The sequence below is a fragment of the Polypterus senegalus genome, chromosome 1, assembly GCF_016835505.1.
Source record: "Polypterus senegalus isolate Bchr_013 chromosome 1, ASM1683550v1, whole genome shotgun sequence".
Classification (NCBI taxonomy): Eukaryota; Metazoa; Chordata; class Cladistia; order Polypteriformes; family Polypteridae; genus Polypterus; species Polypterus senegalus.
In genome coordinates, this window is record NC_053154.1 from 316,871,667 (window position 1) to 316,898,120 (window position 26,454).

At 37.2% G+C, this 26,454-nt stretch overlaps 1 protein-coding gene across 3 annotated transcripts in view; it reads right to left on the reverse strand.

Moving 5' to 3' along the window:
- Positions 1-26,454, reverse strand: part of LOC120515490 (MOB kinase activator 2-like) — a 241,829-nt gene that overhangs the window by 77,175 nt on the left and 138,200 nt on the right. The window contains exon 1 of one of the 3 annotated variants that reach the window (XM_039736559.1): positions 19,860-19,972. The exons of the other annotated variants lie outside the window; for them this stretch is intronic. Coding sequence (XP_039592493.1) covers positions 19,860-19,957 — 98 coding nt within the window. The 5' untranslated portion in view covers positions 19,958-19,972. Of the gene's footprint in view, positions 1-19,859; positions 19,973-26,454 lie in introns of those variants that run through there. 3 annotated transcript variants of the gene reach the window in all.

Below are 26,454 nucleotides of genomic sequence, written 5' to 3' on the forward strand. Positions count from 1 at the left end.
TAAAAATCATAAGGCGAGTTGTTCTGGCAAAATCCAGTATTCCTCCACTTAAACAGGAAATGTATAGGATAGCTATTATAGTGGAATATTTACTGGTATTGCAATATCAGGCAAGTTAGGCTGTCATGTAAGAACTTACTTTAATGTTTAAATGTATCTTTCATTTAAAATGTGATTTTACATGCAGATTGTACTCAAAATATAGCCTGCTCCGTCAAAGCTTCTCTAACAGAAGCATGGTCACTCCCTATTTAGGGGTGTTCAGCTGCAAAGTATGATTTTCCAACCAATTAACCTTAAGAGACACCAAGGCATGACAGCTTCCCCGTGACCTTTTATTTTCATGGTCACACTAAATGCGATGTGAGTAGATAAAGGGTCAAGTCTGGTAACTGCAGCTGTGTTCACTCACAATGTGTCACTCAAGCCTTCAAGCATTCAGCTACCACATACACAAGCTTCAGGGGGACTTGGTGAAAACTGCTCTTCAAACTGGAGAAAGCAGAAGCTGATGGTTTACCACCTAAAAAAACCAGCATAACAGGTGTTAAGTGGTGGCAGCAGCACTAGCACTGGAGAACATGAATTCTGGGAAAAGAATTCAAAGACTTCCACACTAGCAGAAAGCATCCAACATGACCAAGTCGTAAAACATAATGAACAGCTCCAGAAGTGGAATTTAAAACCACCAGAAGGCCAGTTTAACCTTCAACATGATGCTTCCATATGGTCTTTATCTGAAGAGCAAGTGTTGGATAAGTGAGATAGGCACCGAGTAGATGTATACAAAGATAGAAAGTGCAAAGTTTAATGAAAGTGTCTATTCAAGTTCTTGTTTTTGAACATTCATTGGGCTTCTAAAGATTAACATGAACTTAATTTTTAATCTCATATTGAAGTTTTTGGAAAATTATTCAAGAGAGCCTAATAGTTCAGAATTAAGAATACATGATATGGATTTGTAATGAGATTGGTCCAATAATGCCAGGTCAGAGGTCTGTAAGAAATGAGCAAGACAATAAACTCCTACAAGATGTTTTATTTGAAGCCTTTCGAGACTATAGGGAGCCAGAAAATGGAAAAAAAAAGAAAGAATCAATGTACAATCATAATGTGATGTCATCAAAACTGGCACTTGCACATAGGATGGGCATGGATAATAATGTACCCACATTGAGAACATTAAGCTACAGACCAAGCAATTGCAAGGCAGGGTGTAGAGACAAAGGTGCAAAACAATGTGCGAAGGGCATTCAGCAGCATGAAATAGGATAGGTACAGCTCTGTCCTTAATGGTTTTTTACTCAGAGCTGTTGCTGCTACACAATGATCAAATATTTGTGTCTTGGGCAACGCTTATATATAAAGATGATAACTTATCTATGCCATCCCAGTGCAAACTTTAGGTCCAGAGGAAGGCGATGAACTACTTCTTACTGCCTGAAATTGTGATCTAGTACTGTGAAACTAAATGGAACATAGAAAAGAGTTAGGGGAACCATTATCTTTATAGGCAACAGAATTAAGACCAAGATGTCAAGAATTACAAGAGGCTCCAGAGTTGCACAACTGAAAAGCAATTGGGCAACTCATCAAACAGGAATTAGTAAAACAAAGGAGTAATTATGAGAGATGTAAAAAATATATAAATAAATAAATAAAACACACACATACAGACCTTTCTGCTTCCTGTATAGGAAAAACAAACCCTTAAACTAAGAATTTCTGAATTTCAACAAAAAAACTAATTGGTTTTTTGATTCATAGTCAATATTACTGTTAATTGACTGCAAATGACTCGGAGCACACAGACAAGTAAGAGGCCATCTATCTATTACATTTTTTTGTTTATTTATTTTTTTTAAGAGTATTGGGTTGAAAATAAATGTTTCTTTATCAGGTTTGGACTATAATAGATTATTATTATAAAGTTTATATTTATTATATTTGGATTATTTCCAGCGCCGCATCCGAGTGGCAGCCTTTCCAGCAGCTCCGTATACGACTTTATCTTTTTACCTTTTTATCTCTATTTCACTGATCACTTCTACCACTTTCTTTTATGTGGAATTGCTCCCTGGACACTTTTTACACATTTTTACTATTTTACTATTTGACATGGATTTTTACACTCCGAGAATCGCCTATTCAAGTAGTCAGCTTAAAGCACTGAGAAGAAATGCTTATGCCAGTGTGGTTCCTTATTTACCTGACGAGGTAAGAAGACGATATCGGGGCAGCGAGCCGGCGCAAAGATAAAAAATAAGATTAAATCGAGACAACTTGAGAGAAAATGGTGTTATAAACCGTCGGTGCCTTCTGTGATCCTGGGAAATGTAAACTCACTACCAAATAAGATCGACGAACTGGCTGTGCTGGTGAAAAATGTCAGAACCTACAGAGAATGCAGCTTGTTGTGTTTTAGTGAAACGTGGCTAACGTCTATCATCCCAGACGCTAACGTGGAGCTACCCGGGTTTAGCACAGTTAGAGCGGACAGAGACGCAAGTACCTGTGGAAAGAAGAAAGGAGGAGGACTCGCTCTCTATGTCAATACAAAGTGGTGCAACTCAGGACATGTAAACGTTAAAATCTCCACTTGCTGCAGGGACATCGAACTGTTGGCCGTAAGTCTGCGTCCCTATTACTTGCCCAGAGAGTTTGGACACGTGTTGTGAATTTCCCCTTGGGATTAATAAAGTATCTATCTATCTATCTATCTAATAATTAAATCTAGGAGTCAGGAGTGCATTGATAAAGCCAGAAATACTCGGGTAAATGAAAACATCAAAGTAACTCCTGGGGTAGACGTGTAATCAGCTGGAATTCAAGGCACAGTGTACAATAAAAACACATTAAAGACCTAAAATCTCTAGAGCATTATGAACTTTGTCAAACCATTCTGTTATATATTAAAATATTAAACTTTAGATAATCATCCTCACAATGAGCCTATGTTTTTTGGGTCCTGCAGTTGGCACATTTTCCCATATTTGTATGGCTTTTTGCTTCAGGTATTCCAGTTTTCCATCCATACCAACCCCCATAAAAAATGCTGGTTAAACAAAATGACAATGTTAAATTGTGTGAGTGTGCTTTTGAGTGACCATGCATTGGACTGGCAACTTATAAAGAGCCAGGGCTTCCAGGATTGCCTTTAACTTCTTGTGAATTGGTTTAAGAAGGCACTTTGTTATGTTTATACAGTATATTTCAAAATGTAGAGAGCTAAAATAAAATTATAAAAATTTTCTTCATAAGTTCAACAGTTCCTTGAGAAATTTGCAGGCAATCATCCAGTAAAAAATTTTTGAAAGTACTTATTAATTAAAGAAACATAACACTATTCCAGTGATTCGATGACATATTCTTCATAGCCACCACGCTCAAGAATGATAAAAAGCAGACAGTGGTCTCACAACAGTTTAAAATGAATTGCACATAAAAAGAGGAAAGGAATGTATTTCCCACTCAATAGGCTCAAAGACATTTGTGCGAGTTGGGCAGCAATGTGGCAGAGTGATTAACATTATAGTCTTAAAGCACAAGGTGATTGGGTATGAATCTCAATCCAGTCTCTCTCTATCTGTGTAAAGTTTTCTCATATGTATTTCCTCGTAAAGGTTTTCTGTCACATCCCCACAACACATCAGTTACTTGGAACATTAGATTATCATCTTGCTCAAACATTTGCTCCAGTTAGCATAAAGTCACATCCATTGAAGTAAAATATCTAAAAGGGAACATGTCCATTTAAAGCAATTTTAAGCCCTGTGGACTAAAAGCCATAGTGCTTGACTCGCATTAAAATGAGTGGGAGCAAAAGTCTCATTCTAGTTTTACTCAGGTTTTGCTTTCTAAATTTCCCTGATTAATTCTGGTCTTTAACAATTTATTTATTGAAGAGGAAACAAAAGACTGCCAACAGGAAGCATAGCCTTGATATAAATGTTTATTTGTATTCCTTGTTATTAAATTCTGGGCCTCACAGATGTGAAGAATTTTACTTGATCTGGTGGATTCCAAAATTCTGCAACAGACAGGCTGGAACAGATGCTAATTTACTTCCCGCAGGAGACAAGGTATATGCTGGCACACAAACAAACGAATTAAGGCGGCTGGCTCTAACAACAGGCGGCTGAATCCACTCACTTCTTGTTTTGGAAGCTCATAGTCTGGCTTTTCTTATCTACAAGACCATAAGCAGTAGATGCAAACATTTCACTTGTTTGCTTCACTGTGTGGTTGAGAGAAGGAGTAAGTGGTGGAGGGGGAGGGAAAAATGGAACCCTCTAGGAACACAAATTAAGACACGAATACACACGCCACTCCACCTCTTTAATTTGCAGAAAATAATCACAAGTTATTTTTTTGCAGCGCTGTGGCTATAGGAAACAGTCCAAAACCAGTTAGCCCAGGTTTTTTTTTTTTTTTAAAAAGCATTTACAATAACATGTAATGAAAATTAAACCAAACTACTAACAAGAAACTGCATCAGGCTATATATGCAACATCAACTTTCTAATGCCATGATATTCAGTTCCAAAAGCATAATGTAGCATAGGAATCATAAATAAGGAAGGGTGGGTGGAGGTGGAAACTAATCACAAACTCCAGAAATCTGTAGTCACATTATCCCAGTGAGGAAAGAAATCTGGTCTATTCACATAGACACAAATAAAAAGTGTTAAACACATCAACAGGACAGAGCTGGTAAATTTGCCTGCATTGGAAAGACTGGATGGCATAATAGGAAACCACACAAAGACATTACTTCATTGTTACATTCTGCAATTTTAAAATATTTATGCAGCATTTAAATTTTAGCATAGACGACCAAACGCTTAAATGAGACAGCAGCTCCATCTAGAGATTGCAGAACCCCAAAATGAACTGGCACATATGCTCAAAATTACCAACGAGATACACCAACTAAAAGTAAAATCAACAAGACATGTAACAAAGGAAAAAAGAAAATTAGAAAACAACAAAGCAAAACATGGTCAGGCAAACCTTCATCAGGTATTTTCTCTTATAGATCTGCTAGGATAGTTTTCCCATACCAAATAAAAAATGTGCAGTATTATTTCTTTGATTTATCAGATAACTGTATTAAATGCAGCTTACAAAGGCAAGCCATGATACATTCAGTGTATGTGATTAGAAATACACAGTTTACAAAAGACAGAACAGCATAGTATAGTGCAATAGACAAGTCTAGACAAACTAAAACTTGATATCAAAACTTCCCGATGGTTGAATTGGGTCAGTAAGCGATCAATCCTTCATTCTTTATTGAGAGGAAAAAAAAACATGACACAGACACACACACTGCCTACCTTGTCACAGGGAGTCAAAAATCAGAGTTTACAGTGTGGCACGCAAAACAATCCTGTCCTAGCTGGTCCTATTCTCAACAAAAAAGTTCTTATGTTGTGCCTATTAATCAGTAATGCAATGCTACTCCTATTTCTGCAACAGAGAATGGTCAAGAACACTTCAGACTGTTCCCTACAAAACCCAAGGCCAGGCCATAACTAATGAATGTCAATTAGCAAAGGCTAAAGTCAATCCAGTGCTTGCTGAAGTCACCTTTTGGCTTAAACCTTTGAAGTCAAGGATATACAAGACCAATATACAAGACCAGCTATGGAGGCGGCCAGCAACTGGCACATGCAGTGCCTACCAAGATAACCTTCTAAATGTACTGGGCAAAAGTGTGAAAGACTGGACTTCAGAAACATAAAAACACACACAGCACTGAACAACTGTGTGATAAAAAATGTTTTTAACTTTCAGACAGTTTGACCACTAGAGTAAATACTTAACAATTAGTAGTAAAAAACTTTTTTTAAATACTTCCCTGTAAAACAAACTCTTGAATATCCATTTTCCTGCAGAAGATCCTTCAGGTCGTGGACTGACACTTATTATTACTGTCCAAGGATTGCCCTGCTATTATTTGTTCCTGACAGCCTGCTCTCCCATCTTAACCAGTAGGACCCCTGTAATCCACTACTGGACCCTTGTGTTACAGATGGTTTCATGTATGATGTTTATACCATTGAGTTATGCAACTGAGAATTTTAAGGGATCCTGTTACACATACAAGATTTCGCCTCACAATTATTCAACTCTTCTTAAAAATATTTTAAAACTGAAACTTTCACTCCATAGTGAAATCTGAACCTCTCACTGGAGTTCTAAGTTCAGCCAATTAGCATAGCACCACATCACACCATCTATAAATTATGATTAATCTGGTGTTCTGCATCAGCCTTGCCCTGTTGCCAGCAGCAGGAAGTTTGGAAGGGCCTGCAGGCATACACTATGAACTATCTTCTTTAAACCAGGTGTAGTGACTTGAAAGGGAACTGGACAGAAGGGTAAAAAAATCAAGTAAACATAACTCATACTTCAGTTCCATGAGTCACTTAAAAAAGGCAGGTTTCACCTGTCTGTGTGTATAGAGGCCAAAGAGAAACATTTACTTATTTAGCCTAAAGACATTAGGATTAAAGATTGTTAAAAGCCCTTCAGACACCAGGGAGTTATCAGCAAAGTTTCAACACATTGAATCCTTGGTAAAATAAAGCATATTTAATGGTGCATTCATTGCAAATGTACATGTGCACCTGCCTTTCATTACACCACAGATGGGGTTACAGCTCCATTATAAGAAACTAGCCATGTGCGCCCAACTACGTTGCATGTGTTAAAGTTGTGTGTGAAGGGCTCCCTGTTTAAATGCGGCTGCCAGTCGTGAACTGGGCCCTTCGTCGCACAGCAGTATGATTTTTTTTATAAGGGAAACAAAATTACAAAAGAAAACCCTTGGACATTGATTCGATAGGAACGGCCTACTCGGAATCACTGTCCGAACAGTAATTATGTGGTGGTGTAGGAGCATTTCTGCTTCTGTCCGTTCACAGTCCGTCTCGTTTTCACGACGCTATCGTTTCCTCTCACAATGTCTTCTCAACCTTTCTCCAATCTTGCAGGTTGCTTTGTGGCAATCCAAAGAGTAAGGCAATATACACGGAGCAATGGTTATAAAAGACACATAGGTATCCAGGCTCTTTAAAGCATAAATAAGGATCACTTCACTGACATGTGAGCAAGGCACGGTACAACTGTGAGACGCGCAGCACTTGCCGGCTACAACGTAACAATAATAATTTCCGGAACGTGCTATTACGTTGTCATTCATTTTACCCACTGTCTTTCTTTCATTCATATGTTACGTAGGTACGCACCTTTTATCTTCGGCAATCTCATTCTCTAACCAGGCCTCAGGAGCTAACCAGCTTAACACTGTCCACCACCCCTTTCGTTATTCCAGCACATTTTTGACATCTGTGAGTAACAACAATGTACTAAACTTGAAGGTGGTCTACGCATGCGTGGAATTCACGGACAAAGATCAAGATCTAAATGAAGATCTCTTTAGTTAATTTAAAGCACAACAATTTGTTTAGTTTGAATGTCTGTGTTTTGAGGTGTGACTGGAGTACTACAGTCTTCAGTAGTATAAGCCTGGAGGAGATTCTTAATGCAATGCCTATGTTTTAGCTGTCTCTCTACTGCCATCTAGTGCTTCTTCTTTTAATTCATTCGCGGACAAACAAAGATCAAGATCCAAATGAAGATTATATATAGAGTTTAGTGGAACACAGTACAAGAACATTCAGATTCTTCACCTCAGCCTCAAGTAAGCCATTTGTTTTAGATCTCTGCAACAACCATTTGTGTAAAGAATTGCTTTGTGATTTACATTTTGAATGTACTTTCATGTCTAGTTTAAGTCCAGGTGCAGCAATATCATACCTGCTTAACCACTAGAGTATGTTCAAATACAGGTTCAGATGTTCTGCTTTCAAATCCTACTAACTGCCTCATTTTCGTGTTACGGAGACAACTTCACTAATCATAGCAAAGAGATCTAGCTGATCATTTTGTTTGTGTCTGCCTTATGCCATGTCCATTGCTAAGCTGAGAGGATGGGGTAAAGTTTATATATTTAAAAAAAAAAACCAGAAACACAAGTGGCAGTCCCAGTTTAAAATAAAAGTAAAACAATGGAAGGTGAATTTGTAATCCGATAGTTAAACACAACCGCCTGCAAGTGAAAACCTCTTGGTCAAAAATTAAGCACACGTGGCGATCTCCTCCAGAGGTTGTGCACTTAAACTGAGTAGACTAAACAGTAATCGGAAAATGGACTCGCACGGCCATTGCAGCTAGACAAAGCCAACTGACCTGAAAATCATGAAACAGGAATATTAAAGGCATTGCAGCAAACCGGAAATTGAAGATAAGCGAATTGCAGCTAACTAAATGCAGTTAGCAATGGAGTGTATAGCGAAAAAAATGGGCCCAAAACCTGGTAGGCGGAGATTGCAGCTAATCGAATTGCAGGTAAGTGGAGTTGACTGTATTGAGAACACAAACAGATAATGAACTCCAAACTAAATTTAAGTTCCAGTTGTTCTCTGCCTGTAGAGGGCACATTGATAGCTTAGGCTTTTCCTCCCAACAGTACAATTGGCTGCAACTGCCATAAATACATAGTTAACTACTTATTGGTGGGAAAAACATGCACTTTAGAGGACAGAATAAGAGCCGGACAGCAATTAGGCGATCTTAAAAATTTAACTGACTCAGTTTGTTTAGACAATTCAGCACACATAATTGGAATTCTTACATTCTATACTACAGTATTGTCAAACTATGTTAACCAAGCAGTGAAAGTATGATGCCTCCCAGGACAAAAAGTACCAGCTATTGAGGCTAAATTGGACTTTCTGGTCAAAAGTATATAACTTATTACTACATGTCAGTACTAACAATAACACATTGAATTAAGGATTAAAGAAAAAGTCAGAACTTAAATGTGTCTAGTCCCTCATCAAGATTATATAGAGGGATGAGGTCTATGACAGATTATGTTCCTGCCACTTCTGGCTAGAGGCTTGAAGTGCAAACAAAACAGTAGTATTTGTTAATAATTGGCATGCTTTTTGGGAAGATTTTTCAACAGAGACGGGCTTCATCATAGCTAAAGGAGATTTTTTTATTTTGTTGCAAAATATGGTAGCAAAACTATCTGGCATAGGTGGAGAGCAACACAGCTAAAAGCAGTCAGTCAGTCATTATCCAACCTGCTATATCCTAATACAGGGGTCAGTCACATGGGTCTACTGGAGCCAATCGCAGCCAACACATGGTGCAAGGCAGGAACAAATCTGAGGGGCAGGGCGCCAGCCCAACGCAGACAGCTAAAGTGTTAAGTACAAAAAAAAAAAACAAACAACTTTTTTTATGGCTTGCTGTGTCTACAATTCTAAATTAGTAGATGACTAAAGAAATAATTATTGTGTACTGTTGAAAACAGTTGCTAATCTAACAAATGGGAATTCTGAACTGAAATGAAAAATACCTTTAAACATTAGCAGAGAAATAAGAACATCTTTCAGTGTTCTCTCTAAAACTAAATATTGCATTGACAAACCCTGTCTCTTCTTGCACACGGCACTTCAATAATATGTCCACAGAAGGTGCTGAATTTTTTTCCTCTCCTCCAGTGTCAACTGGCCAGAATGTAATGTTAATGGACAATTACTGTTTGGTTCAATTTATGCTAACCAGTTTGTAGTATTAGGGTGTTGTATTGTGTTATCCATTATGGATGCAATGAGAAGTCAAGCAAAATGACACCTTTTATTGACTAACTAAAATGACTGCAGCTCAGGCCACTTCTTCAGGCAAGATGTAATCATGTAATTATATGAAATATTGGCATATTTAGTTAGCCAATAAAAGGTGTCATTTCACTTGACTTCTCATTTCTAATCAGTTTGGAAATGTTTTGTTTTACTGTGTGTTTAAAAAAAAAAGACGTGTCTCTAGGTATATACATTATGAAATTATTCATCATTTGTTGTTTGTAATTGCATTTTTTTTTTATAGCACACTGAGCCTGTTCTCAATGAAGAGTGCCATACAGAAGATAAACTGAAGTGAATAAAATGAATTACTAGTTAATTTTTCTTTTAAACTTAGGAAAACATCTAATGCTACCGAGACCAGTAGTTTCCAAAGTACATGGTTGTATGCATCAATCTCTGAGTCAAAATATTAAAACAGAGTTGTTTTCATTTGTCAGCACAATATTGCATTAGTCAGAATTGATAACTCCTAGCTCCAGAGTGCTGGCTTTGAGTCCCATGCTTTTGTGCACACTTTATGGATGGTTTATGCATTGTACAGGCGACTGTCCACAAGTTTTTCTTTTGAGTATTTCTATATAAATCCCAAAGATTTGTGTGGCTGGGTAACTGGCAAATTTGAATTGTTCCTACATAAGTGAGCGTGGGTCTATGTGGGAACATGTCCCATGATGGACTGGCACTACTCACATTATTGTTTCCAATTTTGTGTCCAAAGCTGCTAGAGTAGGAAACAACCCATGATTTTGAACTAGATAAGCAGATTAAAAAAACAGTGCCTTAAGTACTGTATATACAACGACTGAGTAGGCCAAATTATTTGACCCTAAAGTAATAGAACTGCTTAACGTAACATGTGTATTATACTATAGAGAACAGAAAGCAGTTTACATATACAAAAGGAGAAGGAAGGAATGAAGGAAAGAAAGAAGTTAATCAGAGAAAGTTTAGTAAGATTAATGCAGAGGTTAAATTCCCAGTCAGCCAGACATTATCCAGCAGCAACAGGACATGACATCACTCTGTCACAAAGCTGACTCAAACACAGCTAGCTATACTCCCATCAGATTAACTTCTAGCATCTAATTGAGTTGACGGTATGGGCTGCCTTAGGCATGTGGGAAGAAACTGGAGCTATCAGAGGAGATGTGAGAAAACGGAAAGAACAAGTTAACTCCATATGGAAGACACCCCAGAGGAGAATCTAACCAAGGCTCACAAGCTACATCATCAGGCTTCTATCAATTCCCCACTACACCTTCAAAATGAAGCATCTGAGTCAGTGAAATAAAATAAAACAAGCAGAAAAAACAAAATATATGAAAAAAACATATTTACCATACTTTGTGTGTAAACCATTAAGCCTACTGCTTTTAGTCAGGCCTGGATAACTGTGCAACTAACTTTAAAAATAAAAGACTAAGGTGACAGATTTACTGGAATAAAACCTGCAAAAATGATGCAAGAACAAATAAAAAAAAAAAAAAAAAGGATGCTTACCAAACGGCTATTTTTAGCTACGCTTATACACCTAGTCTAAAATAAAAACAGCAGCTCACCTCATGACTTAAAACACACCATACTGACAAGATCCTTATAGGCACATGCCGCCAATGGATTAGTTGTGCAGCTACAACACTGTGAAGACAGCGCAAGAGATTTTATGGGAGAAGACTTTCCTATTGCCAGCCTAGTGAAACTTACTTAAAATTTACATCAAATCTAAATCGGTTCAGGATGGAGGAGAGAAGTGGCCTATCCTGGCAACATCCAGAACAAGTAGGAAACCAGTTACAAACACTTACTGATACAAATCACTTGCATCTATATCATTTTGTATATGAGAGGAACCCCATGCACACACAGGGGGAACCTGCAAACTTTACAAGGACGATGACTAAGTGCAGAATTCAAACCTAGGGTACCTTATCAGTGAGAGAGAGCAGTGCTAGGCAGTGTGCCAATATGCCTCTTCTAGTAAGACCCAATTAATAAATACCATAAAGGACAAAGTTTGGATTAAGAAGTACTTGACAGCAGATGAGAAGGAAGAAAAACCAAGAGGGTCATTAAGAGCAGTGCAAAAAAAGAAAAAAAAAGTCAACATGTAGCAATGAGCTGTGAACAGATAGATGACAGAAGACTATCAAGATGTGGCTTGAATGCAGAATTCTACCTAAGACTTCATCTAAATTCATTGTGACAAGGATATACAAACCTAAATGTCCTAATTTCTGAAATGACATAATGAAACTGGCATTTCGAGTTTAATAACAGCAATAAAACGAAAAAGCTGATTAGTTAAAAATTGCCTAACGCAAAAAAAGAACAGAAAGTTAAGGCAAAACATGAATGACCCAAAGGACGGAAGTGCCAGCACATAAATGAACTCAATAATTGTGAATGACTTGATTAATTCAGACAGGCATACTATAGACACCACCTGAAGCTTGCATATTATATATAAAAACAGACTGATTTGGCCAACATATGTTACAGTATGAAAGTGTATAATTCTTTGCATTTATTTGTTCAGGGTCACATAGTGGACCAGAGACAGGGAATGAACTAGTAGTCATATATGGTCCATCACGCCACCCACTATGCCTCAGTGCCTAAAATTATGCAAAATCAAAATTAAATTACTTAGAAAGCCAGTGCAATGAAGGTTACCCTCCTCTATAAAAGTCTACAAATCTTCAAAAAACCTTATATATATATAACCCGCTGTTATATTGTCCAAATACAATGGGTTTGCAGTTTCCAATCAGCATGTCTGGAACATTTACAGCATTGTATCTTCATGTTCAGTTTCTGTCATGCATATATAAGTCAATAAGCCAGAAGCTGTTTCTAAGCAGTGTGGGGAGTATGCAACAGCAGCATGCCGTACCAAATATACCACAGGGAAGCCAAGCAGTAACACCACTTGGGAGCATATGCAAGTGATCAAGGTAACAAAGAGCAAATCAGCAAAACACCTAAGTAAGAAGCACCATGCATCTGTATTCTACGTAAGCAAGTAAAGATAGTAGACTGCTTTTGGTGTCTCTCCACTTTAGCAGCTGCTGAGACATCACCAAGTGTGTAATCTCTTATGAAAAATTACACAGGACTGCCTAACTGATCCAAGCAGCTCATACTCTCCACAGGCAAACAGGCACATGCTTCACTACAGTTTATGAGCTAATTCTAGATCACTCCTACTGTAGCTGCCTTACTCTAGAGCAGGGGAAAGCAACGTCAGTCTGGAGGGCTGCAGGTTTTTGTTCCATCCCAATTTCCTAATTAGAAGTATTGTTGTTAAAGCACATATTGCTCCAGCAATATTTTAATGTTTCTGTTTAGTTGTCTAGCTGGTTAGGACTTCCCATCCTTAATTGCTCATTTCAGTCTTAAACAGTTGAATTCACTGTTTTTAATTGCTCCTTAATAGGCAATAATATACAATTGACAAAGGAACCAGCAGTTCTCCATTCATCGTGTTTCCATTTACACCTGTGTGTATTCATCAATACCTACCTGTTTTAATTAAACCAATCATAAGAAAAATTGAGAAAAAAAGTAAAAATACAGATATTCATTCCCCTAAAAAGTTTCTAATGCTCTTCTCTAATAACTTTGACTTGAATATGTGAAAAAAGGACAGAGAGAGGTGGTGCGAAGCTGAAATCCAACATGGAAAAAGAGATGGTGCCAACCAGACCTCTCCTTTCTTTCTGTTATTTAAAGTTTTGTTCAAAAACAAAGGCTTTTTACTAGGGATTTACAGAATTCAAAACAGTAGAGTTTCAGGACAATGACCCTGCCTCTAGCCTAAAACCATAAATAAGGAAAAGGAAGATGGGTAAGTTAGGTATAGGTGCAGCCTAGTGGCACTGCAGATTACTTGGGTTCAAAACTTGTATCCAGGTGTCACTTGTACTGAGTTTTCACATTCTCTCTATGGCTGTATGGATTTCCCTTAAAACATCCCTAAACACAGGAGCTGGTATCTTCCTTAAAGCCGGTGCTACCAGAATAGGTGCTATCCTAGATTACCCCCAAAATGGGATTAAAACGGGTTTGAGAAGTTTTTTTATGTATGCATTAATTTTACACTTGCTGTAAGAGGTGCTAAAATGATGTATCCATGTAAGAGGTGTTAAAAGTAATCAATGTTGACATCAGAATTAACATTTGCAGTGCACCATAAATAAAATGCATTACTAGAAATGTTTGAGATGTGCCATCTGTTGGAATGATGAATGTAACACATACAGTATGTCTAGGATATGTCATTTGGTATGGGATGCATAAAAGCAGTGCTAATGTTTATGATGCACCATGTGTTGAAATGACAGAGACATAGCAACAAGATGGACACACAGACGCACATCCTTTTATTAAGGTGGATTTGTCATCACAATCAATGAAGCGGGTTTTAAATAGATTAAAAAAAAAATCAAAGGGCACTGCACTTTTGTTTAATGCATACACTAAAAAAAGCTCCAAAATTTTCCACTTGACAGTACATGTAAAAAGAACCCTAGATAATGCACAATAAATACAAAGTTTTAAAGGAGTAAGATAAAACCTGTTACATTCTTGCACACTAGCAAAGGAACTTACAAGGGTTTTAATAGTGAATTGATCATTGCCTGTTCTGAAAGACAGAAGCTCAAGTATGAAATCAAGGGAGCTAAGAAGTCATAAAGTTTTGTCTATATAGATAACAGCATGAAAATGTGGCATCTAGAAAAAGAAGTAGTATGGTTTTAACAACAAATAACCATATTATACTCAGATGGCATAAAATGATGGATAAATTCCAAAAGCCTCAACTTGATGGTCCGTTTTTATTGGGAAATGCCACAGACATTTTAAGAAGTCAATTAAGAACTTGCAGTGCAACTTGCCAAAACTCGTCTCTGAAGGTTAGAGTAAAACAAAAAATCCAATTCTTAAACAAAGCAGAGTGTATTTTCATTTTGTCAAACTATTGCTCACTTACTGCCATCAACTGTTGAGAACATCTGAAAATAAGATGGTCTTGTATTTTAGGCTGAGTACGGCAAGGGATGAAGGTCTAGGGAAAACACTATTCCACCCTTTTCCTTATATAAACACTGTCAATCTTCACTAACACTGGGGTACTTGTTCATTGGGGCGTTGCTCTCCTTAAGGTGGCAGCAATGCTTTTTATACAGGCAGGTTGAGAAATGAAAGAGGATTTTTGTGTGCTGAATTTCCCTGGACATTGCAGCTGCCTCACATTCAAATAGGCCCCATAGGTGACTGGCATGTAAGAGACCACAGTTGTTTTTAATAAAGAAAAATGTGATTATGGCTCATTTGACGGCATAGTGATGCAAGCATACAGAAGAAGGGACAGTGCAGCTTCTGTGCCCTTTCTTCTAATAGCCTCAGGTTCTGTGGTTCAAAACAAAGGCAGCTCCTGTTGCTCTGTAATCACATTTTCAGGGTCTTCTGATATTTAAAGAAAAAACATTCTTTTCTGTTTTTACAGGAGCTTGTGAAGCTTGGGTAAAGCAGCTATATAACTAGACTTGAACCTTTGAGGCATGCAATTTAATCTCCCCCACCCCATGCCCTAATTGGCAATTTGACTCTGGGCGCACTTGCTTGTGCCCCAATCGTAAAATATACAGTAGTAGCCAAAGTGTGCACTTTTAAAGTGCCTTGAGGATGGTAAAGGAATTGTATAAATATTTTAGCAACAAGGGAGAAAGCTTGGCCCATGTTGGGGGCAGTGACGTCTTAGTGACACTGTCAGTTGTCAATACCTATTTTAATTTGAGATGCAATATTGCCTGGTGATGATCAACAAACCAAAAACCTATGAAAACTATGTTATGTGTATAGGTACTACTGAAAGAAGTGATCTGTTGAGCATCACATGTTCTCAATTCCAATTTCTGGTATTGATGTGCATTGTATTACGGGTATAATTTTGCTTTAGTTTAACCAACTATAGGAAAGCTTGTTGGCACATCTGTTAGCACTGGTGCTTTTTTGATACAGCATGCTTGATTCACATCCTGCAAGCAAAATTCTGTTTTTGTCATGTATGTGCAAGTTTTTCTCCAAGTGTTCCAGCTTTCCATTGCAAAGACATGGAGGTTAGGTTAATTGACAAGTTTAAACTGGCATGAAAAAGTCTGCAACAGACTAGCTTTCCCTTCCTGCATTGCACATGATACTGACAGTATAGGATCTGGCTGCCCTGTGTCCCCAATTAAGCAGGTTTGGAAATGACTTGTATTATAAATACATCCTGTACTCCTATCCTGTTTATTATATTCAAGGACAGGATATCAAGGTGCAGTAAGTAAAATAAAGAAAATTCCAACCAGAAGCAAGACATTGTGGCTAAGGGTTTGGACTGTACAGTAAAGCACTAGAATGTACAATGGGTTCATTTCTATCACTGCCATAAGATTAATGACTAATTTCTAATCACTCTTTATATCTACTGTATACTGCAGTTGCCAACAGGTTAAAAGCAGCAGGAATGCGATTTGTAAGTTTCTATGGATAAAAAAATGACACTTAACTAAATAAACACGGCTGGCATTAAATAAAAATGAGATAGCAGTATATCAAATTAAACAGCCAAACGCAGCGGTTTTCAAGCCTGGCCAAGTCTAAGGATTTAGCCTGTCTGATATGTGAAAACCACACAGGTGTTTAACAACACAAAGCAAAGAAAGCCAAGTGGTTATACGGAAAGCTGGGAAAGTCCCCTTTCTTGTGGTAATTTATTAAAGACAAAATTAAAAAGTAAAAAAAAAAGAAAAATTTCATATCTCTTCAGCAAAGCCCTTCAATTTTCAAAATGTGCAAGGATTAAAGAACAGAAACCACAGCATAGAATGAATTACCACATTAACTATTGCACCTCCCTGGTGTGACACTTAACTAGGAACGTTTAAATCTGCTGTCATCTTGCTGCAGATGTTGTTCACTAAGTCAAAGCTGCTCATTGCAGACAACTCCTGGTAGACATCACACACACACACACACAAACGTTAAAGGGAAACAGATTTGGGGAGTTTCCACTGAAATGTTTTCAGTGTACACTTCAAAATAAGGACTTTTACATAAGGAAAAACTATAGACAAAGGGGGCAATAGCAAAAACAAGTTCTAAAAAGACTGGCGGGCATTTTTTCTTTGCTTCCTCCTGTCAGAGCCAACACTCAAGATCAAATTGTAATTATTATGAACACCTGGAGGTGACATCATAGCACACAAAGACCCAGACATAAGAGGCTCACTTTGAAAGGCACACAGAATGACACAGGCAGGTTACACAACTTTGGTTAGGCCCTAATTAAACAAACTAAAAATACTATCCAAAAATTTAAAGAAAATAATACCACCAATTAAACAGCCCTAAGATAAACAGTTCAACACTACTACTTTCCATTCCCCACAACGTTTAACATATCAAACACTTTCAAACTTACATACACCTTACAAGTGTATACAACTGCAAAGTGCTACATGTAGGCATAAGGAATTGTAATTATAAATACAAGATCGGAGCCACTGTCTTGCAGGAAGCAGTGTCTGAAAACAAATTAGATGTTTATGTTGGCATCATCTAGGAATTATACAGCAGCAATTAAAAAGGTAAATAAAATCTTAGGATACACTATTCGAAGTGTTGAATGTAAATCAAGGAATGTTATACAGTCTGAGAAGTGATATAAAGCATTAGAGAGAGCAAATCTAAGATACTGTGTTGCTGTTTCGGCCACCATGCTACATAAAAGTCACAGCAGCAATAGAAATGGTGCAGAGGACAGTCAAGTGCACCCAGGGATTAAAGGGCATGTCCTGCTCTCAAGCACAGAGGGCTCAATGGGGACACCATTCGGGAAGTCAAAACTCTCAAAAGCATCAATGAAGTTGATCCAGCAAAAGTATTTCAGTTAAACAGGGAAGTAAATTTAAGAAAAAAGCCTGGAACCACTTCTTAAAGGAGTCGTCGTAGGAAAGTGGAACAAATTACCAAGTCATGAAGCTGAATGGGAAAGTTTGGCAATTAGGTCACCAAGAGAGCCTGATGGACCTAATGTTCTTCTCTTGTCTGAAAAACAATGTTTTCTATTAGAAGTTCTATTTATATGCAATACAAAAAAAAAAAAAAAAAAACACAAACATACATAATCTTCAGTTTGGTTTACCCATGAGAGAAAAAAATATTCTTCAAATCATCAGGTGAACAAAAGATATATATAACTCAAACATTTTTTTCCATAGCATATCTTCATAGCACCAGCTTCAGCAAAGTACTTTAGCATTTTGAAAGTTTGAAGGCAGAATAAGGTAGCCGAGGTTGCACTTTTTCAAACATATTAATTTGTGATCTCAGGAGCTGCAATCAACCCTTCAGTTCTACCTTTATATAGCATTATTCACCAAGAGTGTGCTCAAAGGGCTTCCACATATTTACATCTGTAGTGCATTAACAGTAAATTACTAAATCACATATTTAAAAAAAAAAATAAGTAAGAACAAGTCAGCTCATGGCAGCTCGCTGCCCAGTAGATAGCACCTCTTTGAATATTACATTATTCACTTTGTCTGTGTGTTCCTTTAAAACTGAGTCACCCTGTGTAAGACTTCAGCCTGGAGCTGTGGAACAGCACAAACACAAGACACCCAAGAAAGAGAATAATAAATCAACAGAAGCCGCTAAGCAATAGAGTGGAGGAAGGACAAACACATAAAAAGACATGCGTCACTCAGCAAGAAAAATACACTGAAGAAAATGAGACTAATCCCTTTTAATTTTCAGAAGGATCTTTCACAGAAAGCAATATTCTGAAATGCTTTGTAAAATTTTTCACAAAACAGATTATTCATGACATGATCAAAGCAAATGCAGTAAAGACAATTGTGGCGGGGGGACGGGGTGGACAAGTATCACGTGCGAGTTTATGAACATAGTCATACAGAGGCTACTCTGAGACAGGAATGTTTTTGTGAAATACAAAAACAGACACATCTGGATCCAGACCAAAGAAAAAGAAAGTTCCTGCTGCAGACAATTTTAGCGTTACTGAAAGTGCCCATTCTTGTTTTAATAAGGCTCTTAATCCTATATGGCCCTAAAAACCAGGATGTGGTTTTCACGTCACAAGAAGTAAGGGTCAGAATGGCTGGCTGCCAAAAAAGAAAGCAATTTCAATTCTCTGAAAAGCCCATACAGTGCATTACTTTGAACCTGTGAGGAGGACAGGTCTTCACCACGTGAGATTAAAATAATTACACTGGGCAATGGAATAGTTTGTAGTTTCACACCAAGGTGGTAAAATGAATGAAGCACTTGAATGAAAGTAACACTGTGTCATTTATCAGCTTAAAATTCAAAAACAAAATTGTCATCACTAACATAGTTGGACATGAAAAGGTGTTTAGCGTCAAGAACAGAAAAATGCAGGGAAGACGCTTTCACATGTGCCATATCCCTTTTAAAGCTTAGGTGAGTTCAGCAGCTTATTTTGTTCTTCATTGAAGCCCCTTTTACTGAGGCGTGTTGGAAAAAACACTATAGCCAAGACCGCCTTGGGAATCACTGTGTAAACTACATTGCAGAAGTGCTATATATAATTAAAAATCAGGATTCAATAATATCTTCAGTGCAGTTTTAAAATTTCTAAATACAAAACAATGCAGTCCAAAACTAAAGAACTTTGTTTCAAACAACAGCTGAGTGGAAAGCCCTGCCTTGAGAGATCAGTTTTGTCAGACATGTACCGACATAACACCAGCCTTACAGCAGGGGAAACGACATTCCAAATCAAATGACCCCAGAGTCTACCATGGAGCCTACAGGTACATTGATATGTACTCTTAGACAGTAATTACCAGCAATCCTACCTAAATTAAGAAAGCGCAGAGCCTCAATAAATATTTGATTCAACAGCTTGATGATTATTGTAAAGTATGATATACAAATCCCCTCTGTCATCAGCTGGGCAGAATTCTGGAAGACATGGCTATATTAAGCCCAATTTTAAAACAAATAGTGCAAAAACCACAACAATTCCAGCATTATACAGAGTCAGGTTATCGAGAGCCAGAGAATTGCTATCAGTTTGTACAGGCAATTAAATACCTGTGAAAGAGTGCCATTAGCAAACTGCGATGCAAGTCGGCCGGCTGGGGTGGAGAAATCTTGTGCAAATCTTCAGATGGGACATCAGGCTTTTCCATTTTCCAGGATGCAATGGAGGATGTTGGTCTTTAAGCAGCATCTACAAAAAGGTCCTGTGTCTACAGCCACAAAAATTCTGCTCCCTTAACTTTTTTGCTGAGTTAATAGACATTTGCAGCTGTTGATAAGGGGTGTCGGCGGGAGTGGGCAGCAGGTGATTAGACTACACTTCCATGGTTTCATTCAGACACATCTCATAGCAAACTGCTCAACAATTTAATTTTTGAAAGGCATTTTTACATATCACCAGTGTATAGTTTCTACCCTTTCCTACCTCTTTGAAAAATATATTTTTAGTAAATAAGTTAGAAGGCATGTGCAATTCTGTGAACTTCAAGTGTGAAAAGCAAGTCACTGTAAATAGATTTCTCCTAAATGAAAACTGTATACAATGGAGACAGTCTTATCTTAAAATTATTATATAGTCCTCTTAACTATACAGCTTGGAAGTGAGTGCTGAGCAATATCAGTAGTCAACAAAGAAATAGAAAAAGAATCCCAAAACATTTAAAAACCATATAGGACACCCCAAATGTGCAATATCAAATAAAAGACAGGTTAAATGAAATACAGCCTAATACAAAATGTTTGATAAGCTCTTGAAAAAAACTTGTGCCTGCTGTCTAGCAGTCCAAAACATCCCTGACATTCTAACATCATGCAGACTTCTTCATTAGTCCCAAACTTTACTGATGACTGTTGAGTCAAATACAGTAATAACCACATACTGAAACACCACCATTTCTGAGAGACAAACATTTATAATAAAACAACCAGCTACTTAATTTCCCCCAAGACATAGTCATTATGGATAACAGCATGTCCGATTGTCATAAAATGATGTACAGTACGCAAGTATTTGAATGGATATGCTCACAGCTGCAGCTGTCTAAAAACCACTAAAAAGACCCCATAAATAGCACAATTGAAGGGATTGTATTATGTTGTTAATGTCAGGTGCCATTCACTGTATAACAATGTACACAAAGTTATTCTGCAAGTCCAACCTATTTTAAAATTGCCCACCCATTCTTCCAAGCCTTCCCCTCATCTGACAAAATCTGTCTATCAGGCTACAATGCAGCATCTGTTAATATAAATAAAAGCAGATTTTAAACATTTAGCAGGTGTGTCATTATATAGTAAACATCACACAGAAATAAAAGTGTTTATCCTTCTACATGGTCCAATAGGGCTGCAGAAGATAGAGAAAATTAATGATTAAACATAATATAAAAGAATGTGAAAAAACAGGATACATCTGCTGAATCTCAAAATAACAATAAAATTGATTTAAAAATGAATTGCTGGAATGACACACTGTTGGGAATGCATTCTTCAGCTCAGTACAATGGCAGCAGGTCAAGCATATTTGATGGGAATAATGTTAGGATTTCAGCCTTAAATTCTTTTAAAACGTACTCTGCTGTTCTTGTTTATGCTGCTATCGATCTCATTTTACCGTTTCAAATGGGAGTTTTAAATTCTTAAATTTCGAAGGCTGCCACTGATCCCAACAGCACTAAGTATAAGGCAGGAAACATCACCGAACAGGATGCCAGTCCATTGCAGAGCACACTGATAAACTCCAACTCTCACATATGCACCAATTTGGAAACATTTCACCCCATCTTTGGTGATGTGGGTGGAAAAATGATGCATACAGGAGGAGAATGTTTAAACTCTGCACTGACAACTGCTGGTACTTTAGTCCAAGGTGTAGGATCCGTGGGGTTGCAGAGTTACCAACATGTGTTTTATTATTAATATTAGTACAGTACAGTGAAACCCCTACTCACATGTTTAACCAAATTACAATATGTCACCATTCTCTACCATAACTGTAAGAGCCAATCTTAGAAAGTTAAAGTTTTGAGTTAAACTCACATTGATGTTTGCTTAATTTGAATAGAATATTAATGTCTTTCATAGTCATAGCTTATGGTATAGTCTTTTCCCCCTATAGTTAACAAGAGATAGAACCTTCTTACTATAACTGAATAACAGTGTGATAATAAGCTCAGTTTGTTTGGAACAAGTCCCAGTAAAGAAGGACTTGAAAGACCCATTTAAGCTTAGAAATGGGATAAGCATACAGTTTTCTGACCGTTTTGAAATGGTTCAGAAATGTTAAGTGAGAAGTAACGATTTGTGATGTAACAAGATTAATTTAAGCTTAGAATTGAACTTTTCTTAACATTAACTTTTTCTTTTTTGTTATTTTAATCTTTTCTTTTTGTGTGAACTGTTTTACTTCAAAACTTAACTAAACTTTCAAAAAACAAGATATTTTGTCTGTGGAATCATTTCTACGCGTCAGGCTTTTGTTGAATCCAATTTTTTTGAGTTGAAGCTGCAGAACTGGTAATTTTGGGAAAACGCAGCTACAATAACTATAGACAATAATGTAGTTGAACATCTGAGAAGAAATTATTTTAGTAACATTACCAATCCGTGCATCATTTAAAAAGTAGCAGAAAATTAACCACACAAAAAAACAAGTAAAAAGTCAGAAAAAAGCATTGGATTGTTAAGTAAAAAGCCACAGTTTCAGTCCTGATGGAGCCACTTAGCCTGGTAGAACATCAGTGCAAATATGGAAACCACTGTAATACGCGCAAGTAACTTAATTCAATTTGGCAAAAAGCATTCACTATACACATAAAAGTAAAAGCTGAAACAGCCACAGTAGGATTTACAGTAATCAACAGACAAATTCATAAAATGAATAACTAGTTAACTGTGTAAAAGTTGGATTTACAACTTGTTTTAAGCACAGCATTTTTCTAAAGAATTCTCCTGAAAATAAAACATTTCACACCTACAAAAACATAACCATACAAATTAAAGAAATTGCAAAGCCTACCAAAAACACAGCGATATCACAGAGCAAACTGCTCAGCTGCTGTTTATAAACTCTTATGCTCCAAAGCAGCTGCTTTGGAAAGTCACTCTTAAAACTGCAATTTACGAGAGACAAGGACATAAAACACGATGGATGAATCAAATCATGAAACAGGATGAAATGAGACAATACTGACAGAAAAGCCTAACAACTTATTGTCTATACACAGTCGACAATGTATAAAAACATTAACCTCTAAAACCTGGTCAGTTTAAGAAAGACATATATAGATTATATTATATATGGCAGCACTATTTTGTATAATACATTTTTTTACTACTACTGTATATCTTGTTTTGATGTTGTAAGGTATTGTACAGTAAATTGTGTTGTTTAATTATATCTACCTAGTTATGTATAGGGAAGTGGCATTAAGAGAACTTCCTAGGGACTACTATATGTTACCTGGCTCTAAAGCTCACATTTAGGAGATGTATCCTGTTTACCTGCTAAAATGATTGAGAGCTGTCACAAAATTATGATGGCACCCAGGACAAATCTAATGCTGTGCAGTGATGTTTTCATTTAGGCACCAAATCAAAGACACTGTTAAATATTTATGTTAACACTCATAGTGTGTTTACTGAGAAATATAAATTTGTGTAACTATTTACATGCAGAGCAACAAAAGCTGATGACAAATTACACCACTTCTAAGTGTGGAGTTTGTCAGATTTGCTAACCACAGTAGCTGATCTCCTCACTGGACCATGTCAATTTAAAATTGCCAAAAATCGCTGCCCATGTCACATTTACTGAACGAGTGCTGACTTTGTTTTCATCCTTTATTCTGACAGCCAATAGCTCACTTGTAAGAGGGGTAAACATCTGCAGCAAGTTCCATCATAATGTTTGCCTTTTTATTTTCTCTTCTCATCCCATTTGGTCATGGTACATAAAACACGCAACATCAGACACATAACCTTCTCTTCTGTTTGTGAGGTCCAAAACACCTTCATTCTTCATTTCTTGTTGCTGCATTCTATGCATTGCACTTCCAGGTGAGCATTCATTAGTTGTTAGCTCTTATGCACACAGAGCCTGCCACTGCAACTAAAGACAAAATCAAACCTGTTTGAGTTTATTGGAGCGAGTCACTGCTCACAAAGGATTACACAACTGACTTTACGGGTTGTTGCCAACTGATCCAACTTTATAAGATTGTGTAAATGAAGGCTATGGCAGAAAATCACTGGAATTGTCACTCACTGTGACAAAGCTTTAATGTGACTATAAACATATTACTTAAGTTACTTGATTAAAAAGACGAACAAATATACACACACACACCCAAAGGTCCTGATCTGCCAATCATTTGTCGTAAAGGCATATTTCCAATGAAATAACCCATAATCAGCCAAACAGCAGGAGATCTAGTTAGCCCTCATGAGGTTTGCCTACCGATTACTCACTTTCCTCTTGCCATCTGTACAAAACCCCCACCTTTGCTAATCAATATTTTAAAAAATGCTCCTGCTTTAGCACATTTATTGTTTTATGAACAAATGCACCATTGGATGCATTTCATCTAAATGGATTTTACCTTTAGCCCAAACAACATAAAAATCACAGGTATACAGTACAAACACACATGCATTCTTAACCCTGAGTGATCCATTTCAGGGTCAGAGGGCTTCCACAGCACTTGGCTCAAGTCAGGAAACAACCCTTAACAAGGTACAGACACGTAAACCCACTAGGGAAGGTTTACACGTACCAGTTATCCTAACCTTCATGTTGTTGGGGACATGAGTGGACAACCTATGCAGGCACAGAGGGGAAAAGGCAAAATCCACACGGACAATGGCTGGGCAGGGGATTCAAACTCTGGTTGCATGAGACAGAAGCATGAACCACTGTACCACCATACCACCCTGCATAGCACATATGTTTAATGCTGGAATGACTCAGAGACTTACAGGAAATTAGTGACTCAGACTGGGTCAATAATATTAAACTATACAGGTCATCACTAAGTCAACCTGACAGAAAAAGCAAACACCCTTTATTTTACATTGTACAGCATTACAGGTCCACTTAAGACAAAAAAATAACCTGGTTATTCAAGGAAACCCAATTTCTAAAATACCATGCAAACTCTAGTTCAGGCTAGAGAAATCAGATTTTGAACTCTGACAAAACTGGCTAAAAGAGGTAGATTTCTCTGTGAATAACCTGATTATGTGGCCATATAAACCCTTAATCAGGTTACTGTTAATGATTCTATAGCCAGCATATCCACTGCTTACTCTCTGTTTGCGCATGCATTAGTGTCTCATCATGCTTTTAGTGGCCACTGGTAGATGTGCCCACAAAATAAATTTCTAGAGGCAATTGTTCAGGTGATTGCCTTATCCTTTCTCCTGGATGAAATAATCATTTCAGTATTTCAGAAATCACTAAATTTATGTTGATGAGCTGAATATACAGTGCTAAGCTCAGCAGCACAATATCAAAAGCAGTAGGGCAACACAAAAAAATAATGCACATTATGTAGTCCAATTACTTTTTAAAGTAATGAGTGATAGAATACTGAACGATTTGCATTCTTCTTTTTCAGAACACCAGCACAATGCTGTGTCCTTATCACTAAACCCCTATCAACTTTTGAGTTTACAAAGCAATGCTTTATCTGTACTAACCCCTACTTTCTCTGCTGTCCCTTGTCCGGTTTTCTGTGGTGGTGATCTGCGCCACCACCAACTGATCAGGGCACCATGCAGTCCTTACATTGATGGATCGAAGGCCAAAGGTCCTCATGACCATCATTGTCTAATTCTGTCACGTGAAGCCTGAAGACCATGAGGATTGATTGAGTTCATTTATGATAGGCACAATGCCCGATGAGGGCTGGGTAGTCTTGTGGCGTCAGAGCCCCTTCAGATTGTTTTTTGGTTTTTTTTTTTCAGCCCTCTGGAGTTTTTTTGTTTGTTTGTTTTTCTGTCCTCCTGGCCATCAGACCTTACTTTATTTTTTGTTACTTAGTATTGCCTAGTCTTATTTTTATATTTCTCTTTTTTCTTTCTTCATCCTGTAAAGAACTTTGAGCTACATAATTTTTATGAAAATGTGCTATAAAAATAAATATTGTTGTTATTACTTAATTTTACTGAAGTAAAAATAGGTGCATTATTATTATTCCAGCAGCTCTGGGAGTATAGAAGCACACATACCAATACACCAGTCTTTTGCTGGACTCAATTGCACAGCCAAACAAACTAGCTTGCTGCATGTAATCCTGTAACAGAAACCTAAAAATAAAATCTTTTTCAGAACACCAGCACAATGCTGTGTCCTTATCACTAAACCCCTATCAACTTTTGAGTTTACAAAGCATTACTTAATCCTCTGGCTGGCTTTTTTTTTTTTTTTTAAAAAAGTACTGCTAATTGCAAGAAGGAGACTTTTATTTTGTCATTTAATGATTTGCAGCATTTTTAGAATGCTCAGATAAATCAGTTTCAGATTTCTATCTGTAAATTTTGCTGGTTGTTTACACTCTGCAATGTGCAAATAGAGATTTTGTGCTTTAAGTTCTGTGGGCACTCAATCCTGTGCTATCAACAAATACTGTCAGCAGACAAACGATGA